The sequence below is a fragment of the Protopterus annectens genome, chromosome 9.part0, assembly GCF_019279795.1.
Source record: "Protopterus annectens isolate FY-2018-M chromosome 9.part0, PAN1.0, whole genome shotgun sequence".
Lineage (NCBI taxonomy): Eukaryota > Metazoa > Chordata > Ceratodontiformes > Protopteridae > Protopterus > Protopterus annectens.
Genome location: NC_056743.1, coordinates 729525434 through 729547457, shown reverse-complemented (window position 1 = coordinate 729547457; position 22024 = coordinate 729525434). Strand labels below are relative to the sequence as shown.

At 38.9% G+C, this 22024-nt stretch overlaps 1 protein-coding gene across 1 annotated transcript in view; it reads left to right on the top strand.

Moving 5' to 3' along the window:
- The first annotated feature begins 254 nt into the window (after nt 1-254).
- The window catches only part of LOC122811486 (potassium voltage-gated channel subfamily A member 7-like), a 442112-nt gene continuing 420342 nt past the window's right edge, over nt 255-22024 (top strand). Inside the window, exon 1 of the mRNA XM_044083352.1 lies at nt 255-1401. Within this exon, the coding sequence (XP_043939287.1) occupies nt 817-1401 (585 nt within the window). The 5' untranslated portion in view covers nt 255-816. The remainder of the gene's footprint in view (nt 1402-22024) is intronic.

Sequence of the window (22024 nt, the reverse complement as noted above, 5' to 3'; positions counted from 1 at the left end):
CAGATATTACACATATGAACGAAGAAAGAGATACAGCACTGATAATTTGAGAAGTCGCAAAACTTACATTCCCAAGCGTCCTTAAAATCCCCTGAAAACTAAGCTTGTTAAGTTAGCTGCATCTTTTGCTTTGATTGCATCACCAAAGAAATCAGAACCCAGCTGGTTTATGGATTTGGAAGGGTTAAGTGGGAGGTGCTGCAGATGTATATTTTTATTTAGCACTCAACCCAGAGGCTTTGCAGTTGGGAGAATCCGATACCCTCTGGATCTCAGAAAGTGTTTACAGAACAGATTGCTGAACTCTCTCTCCTTTGCTGTAGATTTGGAAAGAGAGCAGACAGAAGCAGCAGGTAGCCTTACACTGAAGCAGGACAAGAGCAGAAAGAAAACAGCTGGAAGAGACAAAAATGCAACACAGCAAACTAGTAAGCTGACAAAGACAGAAAGCTATGAAAGGGAAGAGAAGCCACAAAGAAAATACAAACGTGCATTCTAGTGTGTTGATGGGAGGAGGAGTTACAAGCTATTGAAAGAGAAGCAGAATCATATATGTGAAGAAGAGCACATAAGAACTGAGAAATAGGACATAAGTGAAGCAATCTATTGATATTTGATGAAAGAAAGTCTCTGATTTTATTAACAAGTAATCAGATTAGACAAGAAAAAGTATTAAAGGGAGTTGAAGAGGAAGTGGGTGAATACAGAAGAATCAGTGGAGGGTATTTCTCAAATAAGTGGTTTTGAGAAAAGAAGTCCTTGTCCTAGGTGGAACTATGCATTTCTTGGTGCTGCGATCTTCCTGAAGGTAAAGCCATGGAAAACTCAACAGCAGATGGGATAACAGACAGCTACCCCCTTGTGTTCAAGGGAAAGTTTGAAACCTGCAAAGAGAAGGATTGCTGTGAACGGGTGGTAATCAATGTCTCTGGCCTCAGGTTCGAGACCCAACTAAAGACATTGGCCCAATTCCCTGATACCTTACTCGGTGACCCTCATCGAAGGATTCATTTCTTTGACCCACTGAGGAATGAATATTTTTTTGACAGGAACAGACCATGTTTTGATGCTATTCTTTACTATTACCAGTCTGGAGGCAGGCTAAAGAGACCCCCAAATGTCCCCTTGGATGTCTTTATGGAGGAATTGAAATTCTATGAACTTGGAGATGAGGCACTGATGAAATTCAGAATGGATGAAGGCTTTCCAAAAGAAGAAGAGAGACCGTTGCCTGAGGCAGAGTTCCAAAGGCAGATCTGGCTGCTGTTTGAGTATCCAGAGAGCTCCTCAGCAGCCAGAATCATCGCTATTATATCTGTGATGGTAATCCTCATATCGATTGTGATTTTCTGTGTAGAGACACTCCCAGAGTTCAAGGATGAAAGGGATATGTCAGTGATGGTAAGTGACTATGGTGAATTATTCCCTTGGAGACAAACAGTGTACTGTTATGTTGTTGTTTATTCAGGTTTCTTTTAGAAGAAAGAAGCATGAATGTGTGACTGAATGGATCATGTGTAATATCAAGTGATATAGCACAGATTGATGGCTTTCTCACAGAATTATTTAGTTTATGTTGATAAATTGCAAAAGTAGCATGAATGCTTGAGCTCCCCCCCCCCCCCCACACACACAGTTTTATCCAGGCAGTGTATGATCTAATAGGACACATTGATAGCTTCTCTACAGTTATTTGAAACAAACATAACATGTAATGTTACATGGAAACAAGTGACCCCCCAAACTCTGAGCATACTGCATTTTTAATATTACAAAATTGTGTTGTTTATGTATTGGCATTGTATTTCATCAATTAAGCCATTCTATTCTACATTGTCCATCCTCAGTGACTAGTTCTTGTCCTTTATTTTTTCTCAGCTAAACAAGATATAATTTGGGGGTTCTGCTCCCACTGCTTCACGTGGCATCATGTTGCATGATTTCACCACATGCTTGGATAAGTGAAACTTTCTTCCTAAGTTCACCCCAGCTGCAGTCTAAATTTAGTCGTGGTGAAAGATTAGGATCCAGCAGCATCTGTAACTGAAAACCTTGTCTGTACATACAGGGCCAGTGTCAGTGCTGGCTATTCTGTATAGTTTTGGTTCGGCTGGTGTCTAGTGAGGGAGATGATAAGAAGGTACCTCTTATTAGTACCTTCTGGTCATCTACAGGGGGTAGATAAGTACAAAGCAGGCATTCCTAAAAAAGTGAAAAACTTACTTTTTGTTTAAGGTGTGAGTGTAATTCCCCAGAACTCATGTCTGTAGTTTAGACAGAAATGGGGATAGTGCATTTTTATTGCACCATTGTGAAACTACTGCCTGGAAGAGTATATGACAGCTACTGCAGCAACTAAAATTGCTGTTTGTTTTCAATAAAGTTAATTGCTATTCAGAGTTTTCCCACATTTACATAACAATTAATCTAAGCTGTGCATCTGGACTAGAGTGGGAAAGTTATGTGGTTAAAACTCCATTTTAGTCTGTACGTGGTTAACCAGATGAACGTTTAGTAATCATTTTAAAGTACTGGTGCTGATACTCACAACACATTTACCCAGATCCTATAATAATTGTAAATTTCCTGTATTGTGATAAAATGTTTCTTAATGAAACCTGGTTTTAGAAGCCCTCAGTACTGTGCTGAAGCTGGACAACAGCTCATGTCAATTCCCTTCAGAAGATCGTACACAACTACAAAGAAGCAGTCAGCAGAAAAGGGTCTTTTTTGTCACTTTGTCTGTTGAAAGCTGGAAACTCATTATCTTTCACAACTGGTACTTTACAATTCACATTCATCTTTGCAAGTAGTTTTTCTGGTTATGCACTTTTTGTCCTTGCTGGTAGTGTTTCAGTCCTCAGAGACTTTTGCCACCATCATCTCAGTGAAAATGTACCTTCCAAAATATGTTTTGAAAGTCTTTTTTAAATGTTAGGACTGTCCCAAGCAAAAGATGTATTATTTGCAGTAATACTAAAGAGCCCTGTGTTTGTTGCTGCTCTTATATTGCGCATCGCCCATCTGTTGTTCACCAAATACTTTTGGCTCTCTTGAGTTTCTTTTATTAGTGGCCTATTTTTGAATCCCAAATAAAATTGCTTTTTTTCTTGTGAGTTTCTACAGGTTTTTGATGCCTTGTGAGAATATTTAGTAATTACCACTATAAATAGTGCTTGATTCATAGGTAGCTGTGTCATTGTCTTGTACTGAATCAGGAAGTATTTTATCTTTCTGTTAATTACAAGCTGATTGTGCATTTCATATATCTTTTCTTTGGCTTCTGGTTTATCGACTATTTCATGTTACTTGTGATGCACATAACTATCTTAGTTGACAATGCAGGTGTTTGTAGATCACCTGGCCAATTGTTTGTTTCTATTAACATGAGTGCACTTCTCTATACATCCTGCCACTGAATCACAGCTGCTAGATCTCTGACCTCTCCTGAAGTTTAACTAGGTGATTCCTGGTATTTTGCCTCCTTGCTTCTATGTCAGTTCTCAAACAGATCTTTTGCCATTTCCCACAAGACTCAATTTCAGTTTGACTCTACTGCAACACTGTGCTGAAATCTTTTAGTACTCTGTTTTTTTTAACATTAACAAAATCAAACGTAGTGCACTGTCAGTTCTACATGACGTTATTAACTGTGCAGTGTATAGGCACAGCCCATGGAAAGCATATCTTATTACTGACTATAATCAACATGCTGATGCTATGGTTAAGAAGGAAACCTTAATTAAAATTAGGTTTCATTGAATGCAGTTCAGGAAAATGTTCTGTGTGTACGAATGTTGTCAGGAAAAGTGACTCATGCTGATGTCTTTTTACTGTTTACATAGTACTATGACTACTTAGCAAGCAGAATGTGAGTAACCCTGAAAGAAAAGATTTATACTTTCACTTTTTACTTCATGCTTCCAAATTATGGTTTCTGTCTTACAGGTAGCATTTTAGCTACTTGCTCTAGCCACAGAAACACTATTTCATTCAAAAGCTTGGAAATACTGGAAGCTTTTGTACTAAAAAGTTGCTGATACCGGATGAAGGCTAAATCACTCACTAACGAAATTACCATCAAAGATGCAGCCAGAAATCGCTGACCTATCTGTCCTGCATGTAGTTTTTAATCATTTTTGAATAGTGCTAAAAATTTTGGGCAGCTGGTTTCCTTATGGCATTTTTTTTCCGGGGAGGGATGTCAACACTATGCAGTATAATCAGATGTTGCTAACAACCATTGGATTGTACATCATCTACTACTATGTAGTCCATTTGTCAATATGTCTAGCTTTGCTTTGACTGGGCTAATAAAAACAACATGGAAACTTTTATCTTAAGGGACAGACTTTAGTGCTTTGTGATAAAATCCTGAGATACACAGCTCTTTTGACTTTCTTGCGTGGTCACTGTGTTTAGCCACCGGCTCCTGACTTAACTGTGTAGCTGTGCTTCTACTGTATATTAAGTTATTAAGTTTGCTTAAGTGTTTTTGTAATTATAATTTGCTTTAGTCATTTGTTTTTGGGAATTAAATATAGCCCATATTATCCCTTATTTTGGCACTGTTTCTTATGTTTACATTTTATGATGATGATTAATAATAATAATGACAACAACAACAATAAAGCTGGGTTAGCCCTTGATCACCTAGTCAGCAAACAAGTACAAACACAGATATCTGTATAAAGTCACTGCGTGGAGAAGGACATATCACAAAAGCATAATTATCTTAAGGTTGGTATGTTATTTATTAGCTTATGAATGGGTAAATGCACTTACTGTAAAAGGAGAGACGTGACCCAAACAAAATATTAACATCAAACCATTTTTTTTTTTTTTTTTTTAGTTAACTAAAGTGGATGTCCTCAGGGCATTTGTACTGCATGTAAATCCTGACATTTAAATTTAAGGATGTAATAAATTCAAAAACTATTAAAATGTATTAGAAAATGTATATTCGTACCCAACAACCTAAATGTCATAGTGCTTTTTACATATGAAAAGTTTTCGAATGCTTAATTTATATACCTGGAAGTTTTCATTTTGAAGTAGAAAGTTTACATAACCTGCCCATCCTGTACCTGAAATGAGCATCTAAATGGATGGTAAAGTAACTTTTTCCTCTGGGTGCCATTGCACATATTTGAGACTACCATTATGAAAAACAATTTAGAATTAATAAATACCTATATGATTCAATAAATTTTCTTTGATTTCTCTAGTAAAATGACTTGAAAACACACTTTGGTAGATGCAGAATACATGCAGTACCAAGTAAAGTGTGCAGGGTTAAAGGATAACCCTTTTCAATTGAAAGCATATTAGAAACGCGCATCTTTTATCACATAAATTTGTTTTAGACATTGGCATGAAGAATGGATGCCATTTGGAAACATTGTTAGGCAGGACTGGCAAATCGCAGTGGACTAACAAATATGTTAATTCCTTTGCTTTTATGATATAAACATTGAACATGTGTGATGTTGTCATCTTAACGAGCTTTAGTGTTTTTTTTAATTCTGTTTTTGGTCTGCTTAAATCTTTCATATTTACTTATTTATTTACGTAGTCACTTGGTAAACCAGTAATTGGATTTCTTCAGCTACTGCCCAGGAAAAATGCAAATGAAACTGGAAACATCCAGTGCAAGAGATTCTGTTAATAAAACAGTATTCATCATAACAACAAAAACTACAATGCTAAAGCTAGCCATTACATTTGCACAGGTTAGATGTACTTGTAGAGGAACACTAAAAGAAACTTGCATATTTAGTGATGGACTACTTCACTACAAACTTATTGTCTGCAACTAAACCAATGAATGTCATCCTTTACATAACCTGTCCTTATATTAATTAAGGTGGCCCTCCCCTTGCACATTTGCACTGTTGAGGAGTGGAGGCAAGTTCAGTCACAGAAATACTATTCAAGCTATTTGCTTTTGCAAAACTGGTTGCAGACAGCTTGACTGTGATGAAAAAGTCCACAAACAACTGTATTGCACCCCTCAAAAATGAAATACAAAGATATGTGAAAAGAGAGATAGAGAGAAAAAAAATCCAATATAGCTTAAAGATATTAATGAAGACAAGTGTAGAAAATATGAGGTTGCAGGTGCTGGCAGTGTCAGATAATGTGGCAGGAGTATTTGGCCTTGGGGTACAATTTTATGTAGGCTATGCTTTGGGAATAGAAGATGGCAGTGAAGGACTCCAGAGAATGGGTGCCACATGGTATACTTTTCAGAACTGAGGGACCAGACAATTTATATTGTAGTGTCAGCATGAGGAAGAAGTAGAAACAGGGTTTATGCCATGAACTGTGTAAGGATATGCTAGGATAATATTGTACATCATTTAACTGACATGCAGTTAAGCAAACCTAAATTATTAAAAGCTTGGAAGGTCTCAAGTCAAAACAATTATACTCTCAAGGTCTTAAAATACAGAAATATTTTTTTTACAGGGGGCAAGCCCTCTGAACCTCCCAGCATGGGGGAAAGCCCCCACACCCCTGAACCCTGACATGTATAGATACATACACATGTACACACACACAAGCACATACATAGACACACAAACACACACACATATATATATATATATATATATATATATATATATATATATATATATATATATATATATTTATGTATGTGTGTGTGTGTGTTTTATATATTGTATTTATATGAAAATGTTCCAAAAGTATAGTGTGTGTGTGAGCTTGCTTGTTGAGGAGACTTGCCACCAAGCAAAATTATAAAAAAAAACAGTTTACTGAAATCCCTGTGCTAAATGTGTTTTTTTTCAGCAAGACTAAAAGTGTCTTTCATGAAATTGCAGAATTGTGTGGGATCCTTATCAGAATGCTACAGGCGCTTAGTACAGCATTGCCATTGCATAGTGTTAGTTGTCATTGACTATGGTTTTCTTAGCTTACTGGATGTTGTAGGGGTTTTCATCTCGCCTCCCTTCCCCACTTTAATGTATTGGAAAAGAGTGGTGTTCTAGTGTTGGAGGCCAGGGCAGTGTAGATGGTGTTTGTTTCATTCAGGTTATGTAGAGCCTCCATCCAGTAAGGGGACTAAGTTTAAAAATGCCTACTGAAGTGTGAGATGACACATATCAGTTATGTTTTATTCAAAAGGAGAGGTTGTGGTATATTTTGATACAAGTGCCTTAGTTTCAGGATATATATCTTTTTTTCTGTCCTGTGTTCTTTTTGCCTGCATACCTGCCAGCTTTCATGCCTTCCTCAAACAGACTCAGTCCCATTTGATCGTCCTTGGTGGGGACGTTCCCACAACTATAGAGCAAGAGCTGTCCAAAGGAGTTATTCAGGTAGCCACGAGGATCGATTATGTCCTTAGTGGCATCTTGGATATGAAGACATTTGAATGGCCTAACCCCACCCTTTGGGGACTTACAACAACTACCCAGAGTGAGTACACACTATCATGCACTTTTTAATGAGGGCTAACACCAGATGGTGGTTTTGTGGGCTGTAAGCCATCCATCATAATGCTTACAGAATGCTGCCCCTTCTTAGAGGGACTTCAGCAGTATGAAGCCTGATGTACTCCACCCTCTCCCTCAGGATGATGCCCACCATTCCCAGTTAGTTTCCTTAAACACATGAGACACCAGTCAAACTCAGGTCTCTTGGGATGAGGTCAGGGTTTTGTCCCTCTACACTACTGGAGCTGGCTGGCTAGGGCACATAACTTATTATGAGAAGTAAAAAAAAAGACAATCTCCCTGGGCATTGAAGCCATAATCCAGATGATGTTATTTTTACTACTCTGGCCTCACCACTTCAAAGTTGCTTTGAAGAAGTTTATAATAGAATCTTCCATTTTGCTTTTACTCCCCCCTGTCTTTCTGTATGTGACCTTGACAGGCTTGAACATACTTCTCAACTGCTATGATTTAGACACAGTGCAATGATTTTTGGTTTAAAATTTTTGCCATGCTTCTCCTAGATTTACTGATTTTCTTCTGATTTTCCTTAGAAATACAGACCTGATCAAGAGTATATATGTTCATAAATAGCCGAAATAAGCCTATAAAATGATTCTATATCAGTGACTATATGGGTGTCTTGTATCTAAAGACATACTATTACAACAAAATGTGCTCTTGTTTTGGATCCTCTGCTATGATTTTTAAACATCACCACTAGGATTTTTAATATTCAGTGGTTGAGAGGTAATGACTTGAATTCATCCACTACTTCAGTTTCATACAATTATGCTTAGTGAATAAACATTTTTACTACCTTATCTTTGTCTGACACTAATATTTGGAGATCTTGACAGTGGAGTCTTAGACTATCCACTCACCATCTGGTCCATATTCCTATGTCACTGGTTAAACACAGTAACTCTATGTTTTCTGCCTGCAATTTAGCAAACTTGGGTCCCTCTTAAGATAAGGCCTACCAGTTATAGACACATATTAAAATTGTCCTAGTCATACACTAACAGTTGTGCAGCCGTGTCTTTGACTAAATACTCCATAACCCGTCCTAAACTAGCTATTATGTATACATACCTTGATATATACAAGAACTGACTGCATCACGCTAAGGTAAAGTGTGAGCATCTGTTGTGACAAAGTTCATTTAATAACAGGTTGTGTACAGTTCAGACAAGTACTTTAAACAGTGCAAGTGTGGTTTAGCTTTTATTCTGACTCACTGAGCAAGATGGGATTTTATCAGGCAAGAAACTCATACTATGTCACTTCAGCATTTCAGACAGAAACTCAGACTGCTTCATTTCAGTATTACAAATGGGAAACATAAACTGATTGTTTACAGCACAACAGACACAAAGGTAAAATAGCACACATTTTTTATTGATGTAATGCCTGTAAGTCCAAAGTTTGCAGCACACAAGCTAGAAAATCAAGAACACAGCCTATTAGTTTTGTACACTTGGATCAATGTTTATACAGACCTTTAAAACCAATTCATGTTTCAACAGAGTACCTTTCAGCCATAAAATAGTACCAAAAGTGTTTTTTAGTCATCTTGTACAACTTCTAGACTCTCTTAACAGCTGTGCATGAACTACATACTGAAATTTTCAGTTTGGATCAGCTTCTTCTAAATGTAGCAGCCAGAACTGTTTTAAAACAGGAGTCCGTTTTTTTTTTCATTAAGCTTAAACAAAACTCACAGTTTTCACAGTAGCAATCTTTCTATATCCTCCAGTTATACACGCTCTGTCTTGTGTGTGTGTGTGTGTGTGTGTGTGTGTGTGTGTGTGTGTGTGTCTCTCTCTCTCTCTCTCTGTCTTTCTACTAGTTTCTTTTTTAAACCTTTACAACCTAACTAGCTTCCAGAAAGTTCTCTGGCAATGCCATTTTTTTAGGTCACTACATTTCAAATTGCACAAAGCATTTTGAGGTTCTAACCTCCTTTGTAAGGTAACCCGCGGTGGTGGTGCTGCAGTAGTGTTGTTGCCTCACAGTAAGACGCTGTCCGGTTCGATTCTCAGCTAGAGCGTCTTCTGCGTGGAGACAAGCGTGGTTGGGCGTACCTTCGTTGAAGGTTGTGCATTAGGGCTGGTAACTCGGCACGTAAAAATCAACTACCAATCATTAGCGGACAGGAGTTCCGCTGTGGCGATCCCTAACCGGGAAAAGCCGAAAGACACACAACCTCCTTTGTAAGGTAGTACTGGCTAATTGCATCCCAGAAAATTAGGAGCTATATAGTGGTGATCAGAGCTCTATAGCAGTGATGATGGAGCAATTACAGTACTGTGTTATACATCCCTCCCCAGCTCAGACCCATGGGGTCAGGCAACTCATGTCATCAAAGCATGCTGTCTGAAGAGGCCATCTGCTTGATATGACTTGAACAGGCTGATTATCCAGGAAGTAATACTACAGTGTAGTGATGACACATTTTATGGGTAGACATTCCTTCTCAACTGTAGCATATTTAGTCCTTTTGTGATAAGAATTTTCAGATTATGTAACAGATGTGGTACTCTTGAATTTCCTAGGTAACACATTCCTTATTCCTGCCTCAGATGTTCATCCTGCTATATGATTTCCTTACTAAAACTGGTGATGATTGATATGGGCTGTGCACACAATACACTCTGAAACAAAAGGCTTAGCTGCATCGGATCACTGAACCTGTATGGAAACCCTTGGTTTAGTTAGTAGGTCTGTCAGTATGCAAGCTAGGGTTGCAAAGGGTAGAATGAACTATTTTTAGTAACTGCCAAACCTTAAGAATGCCTGGGCTTGCTTTTTCAGTATGTAGTCTAAGCCAATTCCATATGGATTCAGCGTTCCTTCCTGATGTTTAACTCGTTCCCCCAAGTACAGCTCTTTTGAGTGTGTACTGTTAACTTCCATGGCTTGATCCTTAAAAAAAATGAAGTTATCACGTTACAGTTTCAACAAATGTTCAAATCTCTGGAACCATAAATGTTACTAGAAAACTGTAAATGACAAACTATTCAGGATAAATTAATCTTTACAGTAGCTGCATTCATTCAGTTTGATGCTTTAAACTAGATTTTATAAGCCAAAGTAAAGGGAGTGATATTAATTATTAATTTTATATAAACAGCCTATGATATCTTAGTAACCATTCAATCAAGGCACATACTGCCAGCAGGATTTTCTTCATACAGCTGTGAGCTTTCATATGAGGCTAGGTAGTTCTTTCTGTGTTACTTCAATGTTGAGATATTTAGAAAAATATGAAAATTGTTATAATATAAATAAACAGTATACAAATAATGTTCTATATCTCTTTAGCCGGATTAGACAGATGTCAAATATTAATACAGTTGCGTTTGTCATTATGTATGCTTTAAGATGAAATCTTCTGATTCCTTGTATGTAGCATGGTTTTGGAATTGATAATGCAGATATGAACAAGCAATATTTGAGGTAACTGCAGAAATGCTTGGAGGTGCACTCGACTGTAATAAGTTCATGCCCCTTCCTAGGGTCTGACTTGGGTATTTGGCTTCAGCAATACCATGGTGTGCTTGATGGGGTTAGCCATCAAACCTTTTGTCCAGATGGAATTTTGAATGGCTTGAACCTTGGAAATGTGTGTTTCTTGGTCTTCTGTATAGATTGTGACATTGTTAAATTATGCAGCAGCATACCTTCTGGAGTTTTAGGGCATTGTCCTTTAACTTGTGCAACATGACTGAGACTCCATGTAGGCCAAAAAGGTAATATCTTCTATTGAAACAGCCAATCTGCATTGAAGAAGGTATTTTTTCTTACCCTGTTTGGTTAAGTAAATTTGCCAGCAACACTTCATTAGGTTTAGGGTAGTCTGGTGCAGGGCTTTTCCCAGTCATTTTTCAACATTTCTACCCTTGTCAGGGTGTAGGTATCAACTTTTGAGATGGCTTTAATTTTACAAGAGTCATTGTAAAACATAATGGTGCAGTCTTGCTTTGGTGTCATTAGTACTCGGTTGCAGACACTGTGAGATTCTCTAACATTTTCTGTATTTTTTTACTGCTAGCGTTCCTTCTGGCTTTGGGGATCTTAGACATCATCAGATTTAGTCAGATCAGTTCTCCAAATGTATTAACCTCTCTCTGTTTTTGAATTAATAAGGTTTCAGTTGTCTGCATTTATAGAATAGGCTCTCTGTCTTGGCTTGATCCAGAACTTAGGAACTTCCTGGTCTGCCTATGGTTTCGGCATATTAACATGATATACTTGTTCTTGTTTTCTTGTCAGGTTATCTAATGTTGTAGTTTACTTCCCCAGTTTCTCTTGTATAGGTCTTAGTTTGCATTAGGGATTGTTTCCCACTATGAGTAAAAGGAGTAGCACCGTATCCTCTTGGTGAAAGATCTTCACTTTAACATTCTGCTCTAATTATGTTGTGTTTCCTGTGCCTGCTCCATGTGCTTCCTGAAAAAAACAGCAGAACCAGTGGCCTTCTTTCCTACATCTCAGGTACATGTTCTCGAACTGTTGTGAGAGGCACAGCTTCTTGTTCTCACATTTCATCAACTAAGTGTAATGGATAGCTGAGGTGTTTTACATGAAGTAGCTCAAACAGAGTGAATCCTCTGGCCGACTGGAGTACAGCCCTAATGACAGTCATCATTCGGGTAGTAGGCTGTCTCATTAGCAGAAACAACTTTATAAATTTCAGCACACATTGTTTAACAATAGTCACCTAGACAGAAGTGCCTTCAGGGTATTGCAAAAGAAAAGAAATCCAACAACTTAAATATTATAAGAAGCATGCCAATTAAACCTGACCAATCCACATTAAAAGTTAAATAATTAAATCAGATACTTCCATTGTAATTCAGCATTCATTCCATTAGGGTGAGATGTGCTATATTTCAAAATCATCAGTGCTTCCTGTTTCCTCAGCACTACTTTACAATGCAAATTTCTTTTCTAATCTTACTGGACATTTTTGAGACAGTAATAAAGCTGGGACATACACAGTAATGTTGGACAGTCACCTAGGGAGAGAAAAAAAATTAATGAACTGATCCTAAAAAGGTTCTTCTGACCAGGGTTTTTTCAGCTATTGAAATATTTTGTGTTGCTTGCCCCCCCCCCCCCCAATAAATACAATTATTGAAAAAATGCCCCTTGTACTAGCCTACTCCTACTTCCTGCTGTTAGGGCTGTACTCCAGTCAGCCACAGGATTTAATCTGTTTGAGCTACTTTATGTAACTAAGATGCAGGAAAGAAGGCTAGTGACTGCTGTTTGTAAGGAAGCACAAGAACAGGGACTAGAAGCACAACAGAATTTCAGCAGAATGTGTCAGCTTTGGTATTCTTTCTCAAAAAAAAAAACATGAGGCGCTAATAGCTGCTTCACTATGTCTTCCTCTTTTTTGTGTACCCTGTAAGTGGCCTGATTCAATACACGCAAGCTGTTAAGAGGTTGGTTCGGCAATATGGCTTCTTCATTTACTTTCTGAGCATTGTACGTGGCTTCACTTAAAGTGGGATCCTCCCACTGTACTTTCTAAAAATTAATGTATTCGAGTATTTCAAGCCCTTATTTCTACCACTGTCTTCAGACCCAGATCCCGATAGGCTTGAGCCATCCTCTGTTAAAGGTAGGGTGGTGTCTATTTATGGTCATCCTGACATTGTCTACATCTATTTATGAAAAAAGATAGACTTTTCTCTCCATTTCTTCCCACCTTCTGTGGACCTTTGGAATCCACCATTTATTTATGTCCACAAATGCATAAACTGTAGAATATCTCTACCTAGAATGACCTTCTACAGAAGGTTGTGCTTTACCCCAGCACATTGACTCAGTGTTTCAAGGGAACTACAAAATAGCATTTCAGCTGTGAAGTAGTTGAACCATTTTCTCAGTAGGAGTACATTTGGGTACAGGATGGTTTGCACTGACTGCTCATCTTCTTCTTCATTCGGCTTTCTCCCAGTTAGGGGTCGCCATAGCAGATCACCTGTCCACTCATGACTGGCAGTGGAGTTTTACGGTGTCAAGTTGCCAGCCCAGCGCCCAACCTTCCTCAGAAGGCACACACATGCACGCACTCACACCTAGGGCCAATTTAGAGTGTCCAATCCACCTACAGCATGTCTTTGGAATGTGGGAGGAAACCCATGCAACCACAGGGAGGACATGCAGACTCCGCACAGAAGGCACCCCAGCCGAGGATCGAACCGGAGAACCTCTTGCTGTGAGGTGGCAACGCTAACCGCTGCACCACCGTGGCCACCTCTTGCACTGACTGCTCATAATGCTATGTAAATAATTATCACCACAAATGTCTAACTTGGTGTCTCCTTATCTTAAATATTGGCATTGTTCAATCCTCAGTACTTTAAATGTAACTAAAATTCTTTCAATGTATTATATGTACAACATTGTTATATTTCCTACTATTTTTGTTATAATGTATTTTACATATGTTATATTTCCTACTATTTCTATTGTTATGGTGTACTTTACATATGTTACTTTATGACATTGGAGCTTTTCTCCCCAAGTCTCCACTGAAAAAGGACACATGTCCAGCTGGAATTTCCTGGTAAAGAAATGTAGAATAAAACAAAATAAATAAATAAATAGGTATAAATTAATGTATGAAACCTTTGGGCCAGTGCTACTCCATGCCTTTTAACGTGCAGAAAATGAAAACGGGAACAAAGGCTCTTGAAAAGCAGGTATATCCTGCCAAAAATCTGGACAAGTAATTTATATAAACGTTGAATGCCAAATCGAACATAACTCTTCCTGCTTCCAGTAGGAATGTGGGATACTACTCAGAAGCCCAAGTTTAAAAAACGGAGCATGACAAAAATGATGGAAAAATATAAGCACATTATCAAGTAGACAGTGTAACTTCTGTGGACTTTAATGAACTCAGTTGCAAAATTCTACCATACTACGTCATTTACTTTTGTTTCTGAAAAGGGAGATATGGGCTGTCCTTTTCTGTGTAATAGGTACAAAAGTCATATGTAATGAGAAGGATTCAGAAAGTTGTGTGGAGTAAATCAAGGCTTGAAATATGGCTATACCTCCAAAAATAGGTACATCTTGTGCAGGGGTAAATCACACCTGAAAATAGGAATATTCTTTCAAAATAGTGACATTTGAGAGGTCTGTACTCCTGGCTTTGCCTCCAAGCAGATGAGTACCTCTTCCTTTAGTTTATGTAATTATTGGCTTGTTGCACCTCCAAGATGAAGTACACCTTTTGGGACGCCCTGCTTAAAAGTGAAGCCACTAGCCCAGTCTATATGGTAGTCATCCTTCCTTTCACTCTCCTCTCAAAAGCTAATGAGTAGACTTTGACAAAATCAGAGGGGGCTCATTTTCTGTGGGAAACGTCTGACTCTAATCATGTGCTTCAGACTGTTGTGCTTCCTGAATCTGTCATTGATGTTTCTTCAAAGTCCAGGGCTCGCCCTGCAGGTTTTGAATAGCCCTCTGCTTTTCCTCTACATTCTTTGTAAAACAAAGCAAACAAAAAAAATGCTCCACACGACAACCAAGAAGGGCTTCCATATGTTGAATGCTGTCCTGTTGAACAGACTTCTATGTTATATGGTTCTTGCATAATGGCAGTGTTTTGACAGCCTATATAGCTACTTGCAGCATGCAGTTTAATTCACAATTCATACAGCCCATGAGTACATTCAAAATAACCATTCATTGCAAGACCAGAGAATGGGTTTATTTTAATAGTTCCCACCATCTCAATCATATGTGACAAAGTTCTGTCAATAACCTTCTAATTCACTCACTACAAGTAAAACAGAAGTTCAAGAACTTTAAACAGTGCAGAGTAATTTTATTCAGAGGTGCAGAGCACGATTGTTTTTTTTTTTCGGGCAGGAGTACTCAAAGTGCTTCACTTCAGTATGTCAGAGAGAAACTTGGTTTGCTACAATTCAGCACGACAAACAGGAAAACTGAGATACTAAAAGTGCTTTATTGTAGCATTCCAGACAGAAACCTAGGTGGCTTTATTAGTGTGACAGGAAACTTCAAACTGCTTCTTTTCAACATTATAGACATTACAACACAAACTTTTTGCTTCTTGAAGAACCTGCAGGCCCACAGTTCTCAGCACATAAAAGGGAAGAAACAAAACATTTTAGCAATTAGTGATTATACAGTCCTTTCATACAAGTGCATTCATTTCAGCATAGAATCGTAGAGTCAGGAAATATTAATAAAGGTGTTATACAGCCTATTTCGGTTTGGTTTGGCAAGACTTTAGCTACAGCACAGAACATTTTTTCTCTCATCTCATCATCACTCCTTCCAAAGACAGCAGCTACAGTAACTACCCTAGTCTTTAAGCAAATGTTAAAACACAGTTTTCACAGCAGTCCTCGTTTTTTTCACTCAGATTACAGATTCTGTCTCCGTTTCTTTTCTCTCTCTCTCTCTCTCTCTGGTAGCTTCAGTCTGAAACCTTTACACCCTGACTATCTTTATCATTTCTTATGTGAAAAGGCTTGGATCAGTTCCCCCAATCACATACACAATTCAGAACATTTCTGCTTTTTGATTTAGGTATTTTCCATTCATCCTCTTTTATAAAAAAAAACGAGAAATAGCTGCTCACTACTTCTAGCCCTTCAGAACTGCTTTTGTCCAGTTTACTTAACTTTTGTTAAATCGTAGTTTTGCTTCTGTGTCCTGCCCTCACTCATTAGTATATCTATAAATACTTTGTCTCTGCATTCTTAATTGCACTTGCAGATCTTTTGTAAATTTAAACTTTTGCTTTCTGATTACTTTTCACATTTTTTAATCTGCTTTAATCAATGTAATTATTTCCTCTTCTTTTTGAGTTTCCTTAGATGTCCAGCATGACTTCCATTTCTTCCAACAAACTTATATGTCATTCCTAGAAGAGAATGGTGCATTGTGTTTCGTTTTTTTTTTTTTTTTTCGCTTTAGGCTGTTATAGACTATGTTGCCTCTGTGCTCAGTCACAACATGTCTTCTGTTTGTGTCAGTTTCCATCTTATGTGACAGTCCTTACTGAGGTACCCTACCATGCTGACGAAGCAGTTTCAACAAGTCCAGGACTTTGCACATTTAAAGCAATACTTATATACCATACACATGCAGGACTGGCCTTAGCTGAAACGGTGCCCTAGGCGAAGTACTGCTGTGGTGCCACTTAACTCCACCCACACCATACTTAAGGAACACCCCTATTTGTGCCATGCCCACAGATGGGTCACTCCCACCAAAGGCACTCCAGTTCTTTCAATTTTAAAGAGTATTACTATTGGAAAGAGATGTGTACATTTTGTTTGTACAAGGTGGGTGAAGGCCAACATATACAGTTGTGAGAATAAACCTAAGTCTAGCTAAAGGGCTTTCTGTAAATTATGGGAAGTCTTCATGGCTGGCACACAAAGTATTATTTCCATCAGGAATGGCAATTCAGGTCTATGTTATTTAGAATGTCTCTGGAATGAGCATCTCAGAAAATGTTCATCACAGCTCTCAACCATTTATATCCTAAATCAAGAGATAAATCCAGAAATAATCAGGGGCTAATAAGAGACACGGTTTAAAATATTAGTCCTGTAATCATACTGTGTCTCTCACCCTCTAAGAGCAAGAAAGATGGACAAAGCCATAGATAAAAATGGGACAATGGCCCAAAGATAGGGGCATTTTTTAAACCTGGCTCTTGCAGGATTAGAATGTTGATAGAATTAATCTTCTGTAGGGTATGAAGTCTGAGACTCAAATGTCTCATTATTTTCTAACTTCAGTCTTTGATGATTTGCCACTAATTTGCCAGAACCATCATTTTATGAAAAACAGACCAAACATGTGAGGCAAAAATCTGGACATTCTGCGAAAATCTGTACATCTGAGAGTATTGTTAACTTGAAAAGTTGGCAGGAAAAAAAATGAATGTGAATTGACGTGCATTTTATGAAGCAAAATAAGTCTGTAATTTTAATTATTCCATGCCCTTTTATCTTCAAATCATCAGTTTAAAGAAGGATTAGGAGGGACAAATCAAATGCTTGAGCCAAAATCAGAGATGTCCCTCAAATCGGTGATTGTTGCGAGATATGATCATCACAGATCCCCCAGCCTCATTAAATCCAACTTTATTTCTGACCCCTTGGGTGATATAAACATGCCTGGGTTTGATCACCAGCTTTTCAAAACTCAGTTGTGGTTTATACAGGGCTATGCACGTGTCTGAGTGTGCACCACATGTGCACATCATAACTGGCTAGACAATTGGCTTTGGAGCATCAGTGGACTGCTGCATCCTCCCTGTATTGATACATTGAGATCAAATTACTTCAGGATGAGCCACAATGGTGGTAAATCATACCTTCCTAATTTTGACTCAGATTTTAGTTATGGCCTCTTAATCCCTCCAAAACTGGTGACTTTTGGAGAAAAGCTGGTGAAGTACACTTTAGAATTAATGACTATATTAAATTCACTTTCTCTTATTCTGTCACTGTCTGAAGTTGATGGCGATTATATTTTAGAAGTGCACCTGGTTATTTCTGGATTTGTCCCTGATTCTTAGAGATTTGTCCTTGATTTGTTGAGTGCTATGAGGTAAACCTTTGTGTGTGCCTTGAGTAGATGGGTGCATATTCATCAGCATTGTTCCTATCATAAAACATGTCCCAGAATCAGACTGGCTGCTTTTTTGTAATCATGTGCCATTTCAAATCAATCTCTGAAAATGTTTTGCATTTTGAAGCGTCTTCAGTGTTCAGAAAAAAAAATTCAAGGACCTATAGCTCCTCAACCAGGTGAAAGCTTGGAGAAGTGAATGGTGTTGACACGCGACATACCTGTTCAGCTCCCACTCTCCATCTGCAAACCTGCACCTGCTACCCCAAACCTCAACATGCAAAAAAATTTTAAAAAGCAATTTGTCTCGCTTTTCACTTTTTCTAGGACCCCACCATCAGACCCCCCACCATTAAAACAGCTCATCTTAGTCTGAGTGGTAATGGACATGGCACTCAATGGGGAGGGGACGCTCCTGAAGGTACAGTGATTCCCTTCTGATGTGCCAGTAAATGATGCTGAGGATTCCAAACCAAACACTAGCGTGAGAACAGCAGGGTGACATAACAAGCCAAAGTCCCAGGTGTCAAAAAGAGTGCGCGTATAGCGTGGATTTGGTGGATTAACTTCCAAGTGCATTGCAAAGCATTATGTGTGGCGTCCTTTTATATCGGTTCTTCTAAGGACCCCTTGCATCACATACTTTTTAAAGATCTAAACTGGGCTCTATCAGTAAGTTAAAAATAGACCCTTTGAGAGTAACAATACAGATCTCTTTACACCATGATGCCAGCTTTCATCCAGCAGGAAGCAAAGGTCAAGTTCCAGTTGTGCTCCTCTGGAATGCCCATTCTACCATCTCTATGGAGTCCAGTATTACTTCCCCTAGTTTACATACAGCCTCGGTGTTTTGTCTCACTTGGGCACAAGAGTTCAGACACACCTGCTTTCATGGCAGATACACACTCCTAAAATAATACCTCTGGCATTTTAGAAGTTTCCTCAAGATTATGAGATTAACACAATGCATTTTTAAACTGTCTGCTTCTTCTTCTGGCTTTTCCTGGTTAGGGGTCACCACAATCTGCTCATAATTGGCAGTGGAGTTTTATGGGGTCGAGTTGCCAGCCCGGCGCCCAACCTTCGACGGAAGGTGCACTCACACCTAGGGCCAATTTAGTGTCCAATCCACCTACAGCATGTCTTTAGGATGTGGGAGGAAACCGAAGCACACGGAGGAAACCCATGTAACCACAGGGAGGACATGCAGACTCCGCACAGAAGGCACCCCCGCCGAGGATCAAACCGGAGAACCTCTTGTGAGGTGACAACGCTAACCACTGCACTACCGTGGCCGCCCTTGATACATCAAAATCAGTAATTCACATAAATTATACATTTTACCAAAGACATTTTTTAATGTACAAAAGGCAGCTCATCTATTCAAGTCTGTAAAACCTTTGCAAGTATGATAATAGGTTGCAACACAGAGGTGATGTGATAACCAATTCTGGAAAAGTAAAATGACAGTAATGATCAATTCACCTTTCTTTTCACTGTTTATAGGTACTACAGTACATTGCACATTTATTTACTTATGTTTTCATTTTTATTTTTACATAATTGTAAGTGCCCTGATAATTGCTACCAATGCTGTTAGATTAGAATCAGACATTAAAGCCTGGGAAAGGAAAATGTATTTAGATTATTGTACTTTATTTACTATCACGGATATAACAACTCATCTGGACTTCATTACAGTTCAGACATTTTGGGCCTACTAAGTAGCTCTCATTCAAAAGCATAATATCTGATCAATACAACTTGTGAAATACATGTACTACAATACAAGTATGTACATACATGTATACACAGACACACATACATATATCTGTGTTGTGGGTGTGTGTGTGTGTGTGTGTATATATATATATATATATATATATATATATATATATATATATATTTATGTATGTATGTGTTTGTGTGTGTGTATTATAATATATAAAATGCTTTTAATGCTAATCGCAGAAATATATGCACTGAAATTTGTAAGTTGTAAACTTGACTCCCAAAACAAATGGGCGGGGGGGGCGAAAGTTACTTGCACCACTCTTAAAACTGCCTGATTTCCCACTTTACTTCTTCCACCGTACCTGCAATCACGTGCATGTGAAAAACAGATGATGGGATTAGAAAACCTGGGAATGTACTGAAAGGAAGGGTCTGAAAACATTAAACTGTTACTCAAGTTAAAAGCACAGAAGAAACAAAGGGCATAAAAGGAAGTGCTCAACACAACTGAAACCAGCCGAAGATTCCGGAGCTCATACAGCTCAAAAGCCTTGTACCAATTCCACAACACCAGTAAGACCAACTCAAAAACAGAAAGGTTTAAGATGTAGTGCCCACCCAAGAAATGATCAGCAATTATAAACATGGTTATGGGTGCCTGCGCCACTACCTAGCTTTGCAAATGCCTCTTCTACAATTTGACTTTTCATGTCAATAAGTATAAAAGAAAAAAATCACTGCGCCAAGATAGACTGTCTGCTTTCTGTAAACAAAGGGAAAGACAAGACACCCCCCCACCCAAAGCCCTAAAATTTCATTCTGAGTCCCACTTCGATGCTTCTTATTAGCGTTAGTCCACAGCTGGACAAGACCAAGCAACGCCTTGATGGGCACAATACTACATATTTTCCCCATCAGCCTCAGCAGACAGAAACTCATGCCAGGGATGTCAGTGGTATGAAAGCATCACTGACTGGATGCTTTAAATAAAGCACAAGAATAGTAGCCAGTTAGTTACTGACTGATCACAGATGCAGGGGGGAGGGAATGGAAGAATACAATAGGGGGCCGTGCTCTGTGCTGTGAGGTTCATAGGTTCATAAGTAGGTACTAGGCTATCTGCCCGAAGGCATTTATAAGCCTAGCCGGAATGTGTTGGCTTTTGCCGCCCCCTAAGATTAGTTCCCTGTGCCTCTGTCCAGCAGAGCCATTGAAGTGATCCCCGAGGTAAACTTTCTGTTTCCCATCCACTCGTCAAGGTTTCTCTTGAAGAGGGTTAATGAAGAGCTCTGCCTAATGTAGATTGGAATCTTGTTCCAGAGAATGGGAAGTCACTGGGACAGGAATCTATCCCCCCAGCATGTCCTATTTATTGTTGTGGTGAGGTTTAGATCCCTGGAGCATGTGGCTTGAGGGGATATGTTTTTTTTTTAGGTGAAGCATGTCCATCAATTCTGGGTTGGACATGGCCTTGTATGTCAGGCAGAGATCACCTCTGAGTAGGCGGTATGCAACCGAGTACAGCTGGAGTTTCTTCATTTGAGCTGCATAGGGCATCTGCTTGAGGCCAGTGATCCTCTTGCTGAGGAACTTCTGTGGTCTTTTCAGTTGTTGCAGATATCTTGTAAGGTACATCCCAAATGGGGCATTGTACTCTATGACGGGTCTGATAAGTGATGCGTAGAGGGGCCCAATGACCTCTTTCGATCCGGATGCAAACCCTTTTGTGATTAGGTGGGCCACATAGAAGGATTTTTTAAACACTTTGGCAATGTGATTATCAAATGAGAGGTTACTATCTACTTGAGTTCCCAGATCCCTTATTACGTCTTCTGTATTTAGGGGGCTACCACCTATGTGGTAGTTTGTGGGTACTTTGTTTTTTCCAAAGGAGATGACTATGCACTTTTTGACATTTAGCTTGAGGTCATGGTTTTGACACCAGGTATCTGTCTCAGTGAGACCCTTTTGGAGGATGTCTGTGTCAGCCGGAGAGTCAGTTATAGCCCCTAATTTGCAGTCGTCTGCGAACTTGGTCAGCCATAGTCCTCCTGTGCTTGACTGTACCTCTGAGAAGTATATGCCGAATAGGAGGGGTCCTAGGACTGAGCCCTGGGAACGCCACTTTTAACCGGTTTAGAGTCAGACCTAGCTCCTGCAACTCTTACCATGTGGGTTCT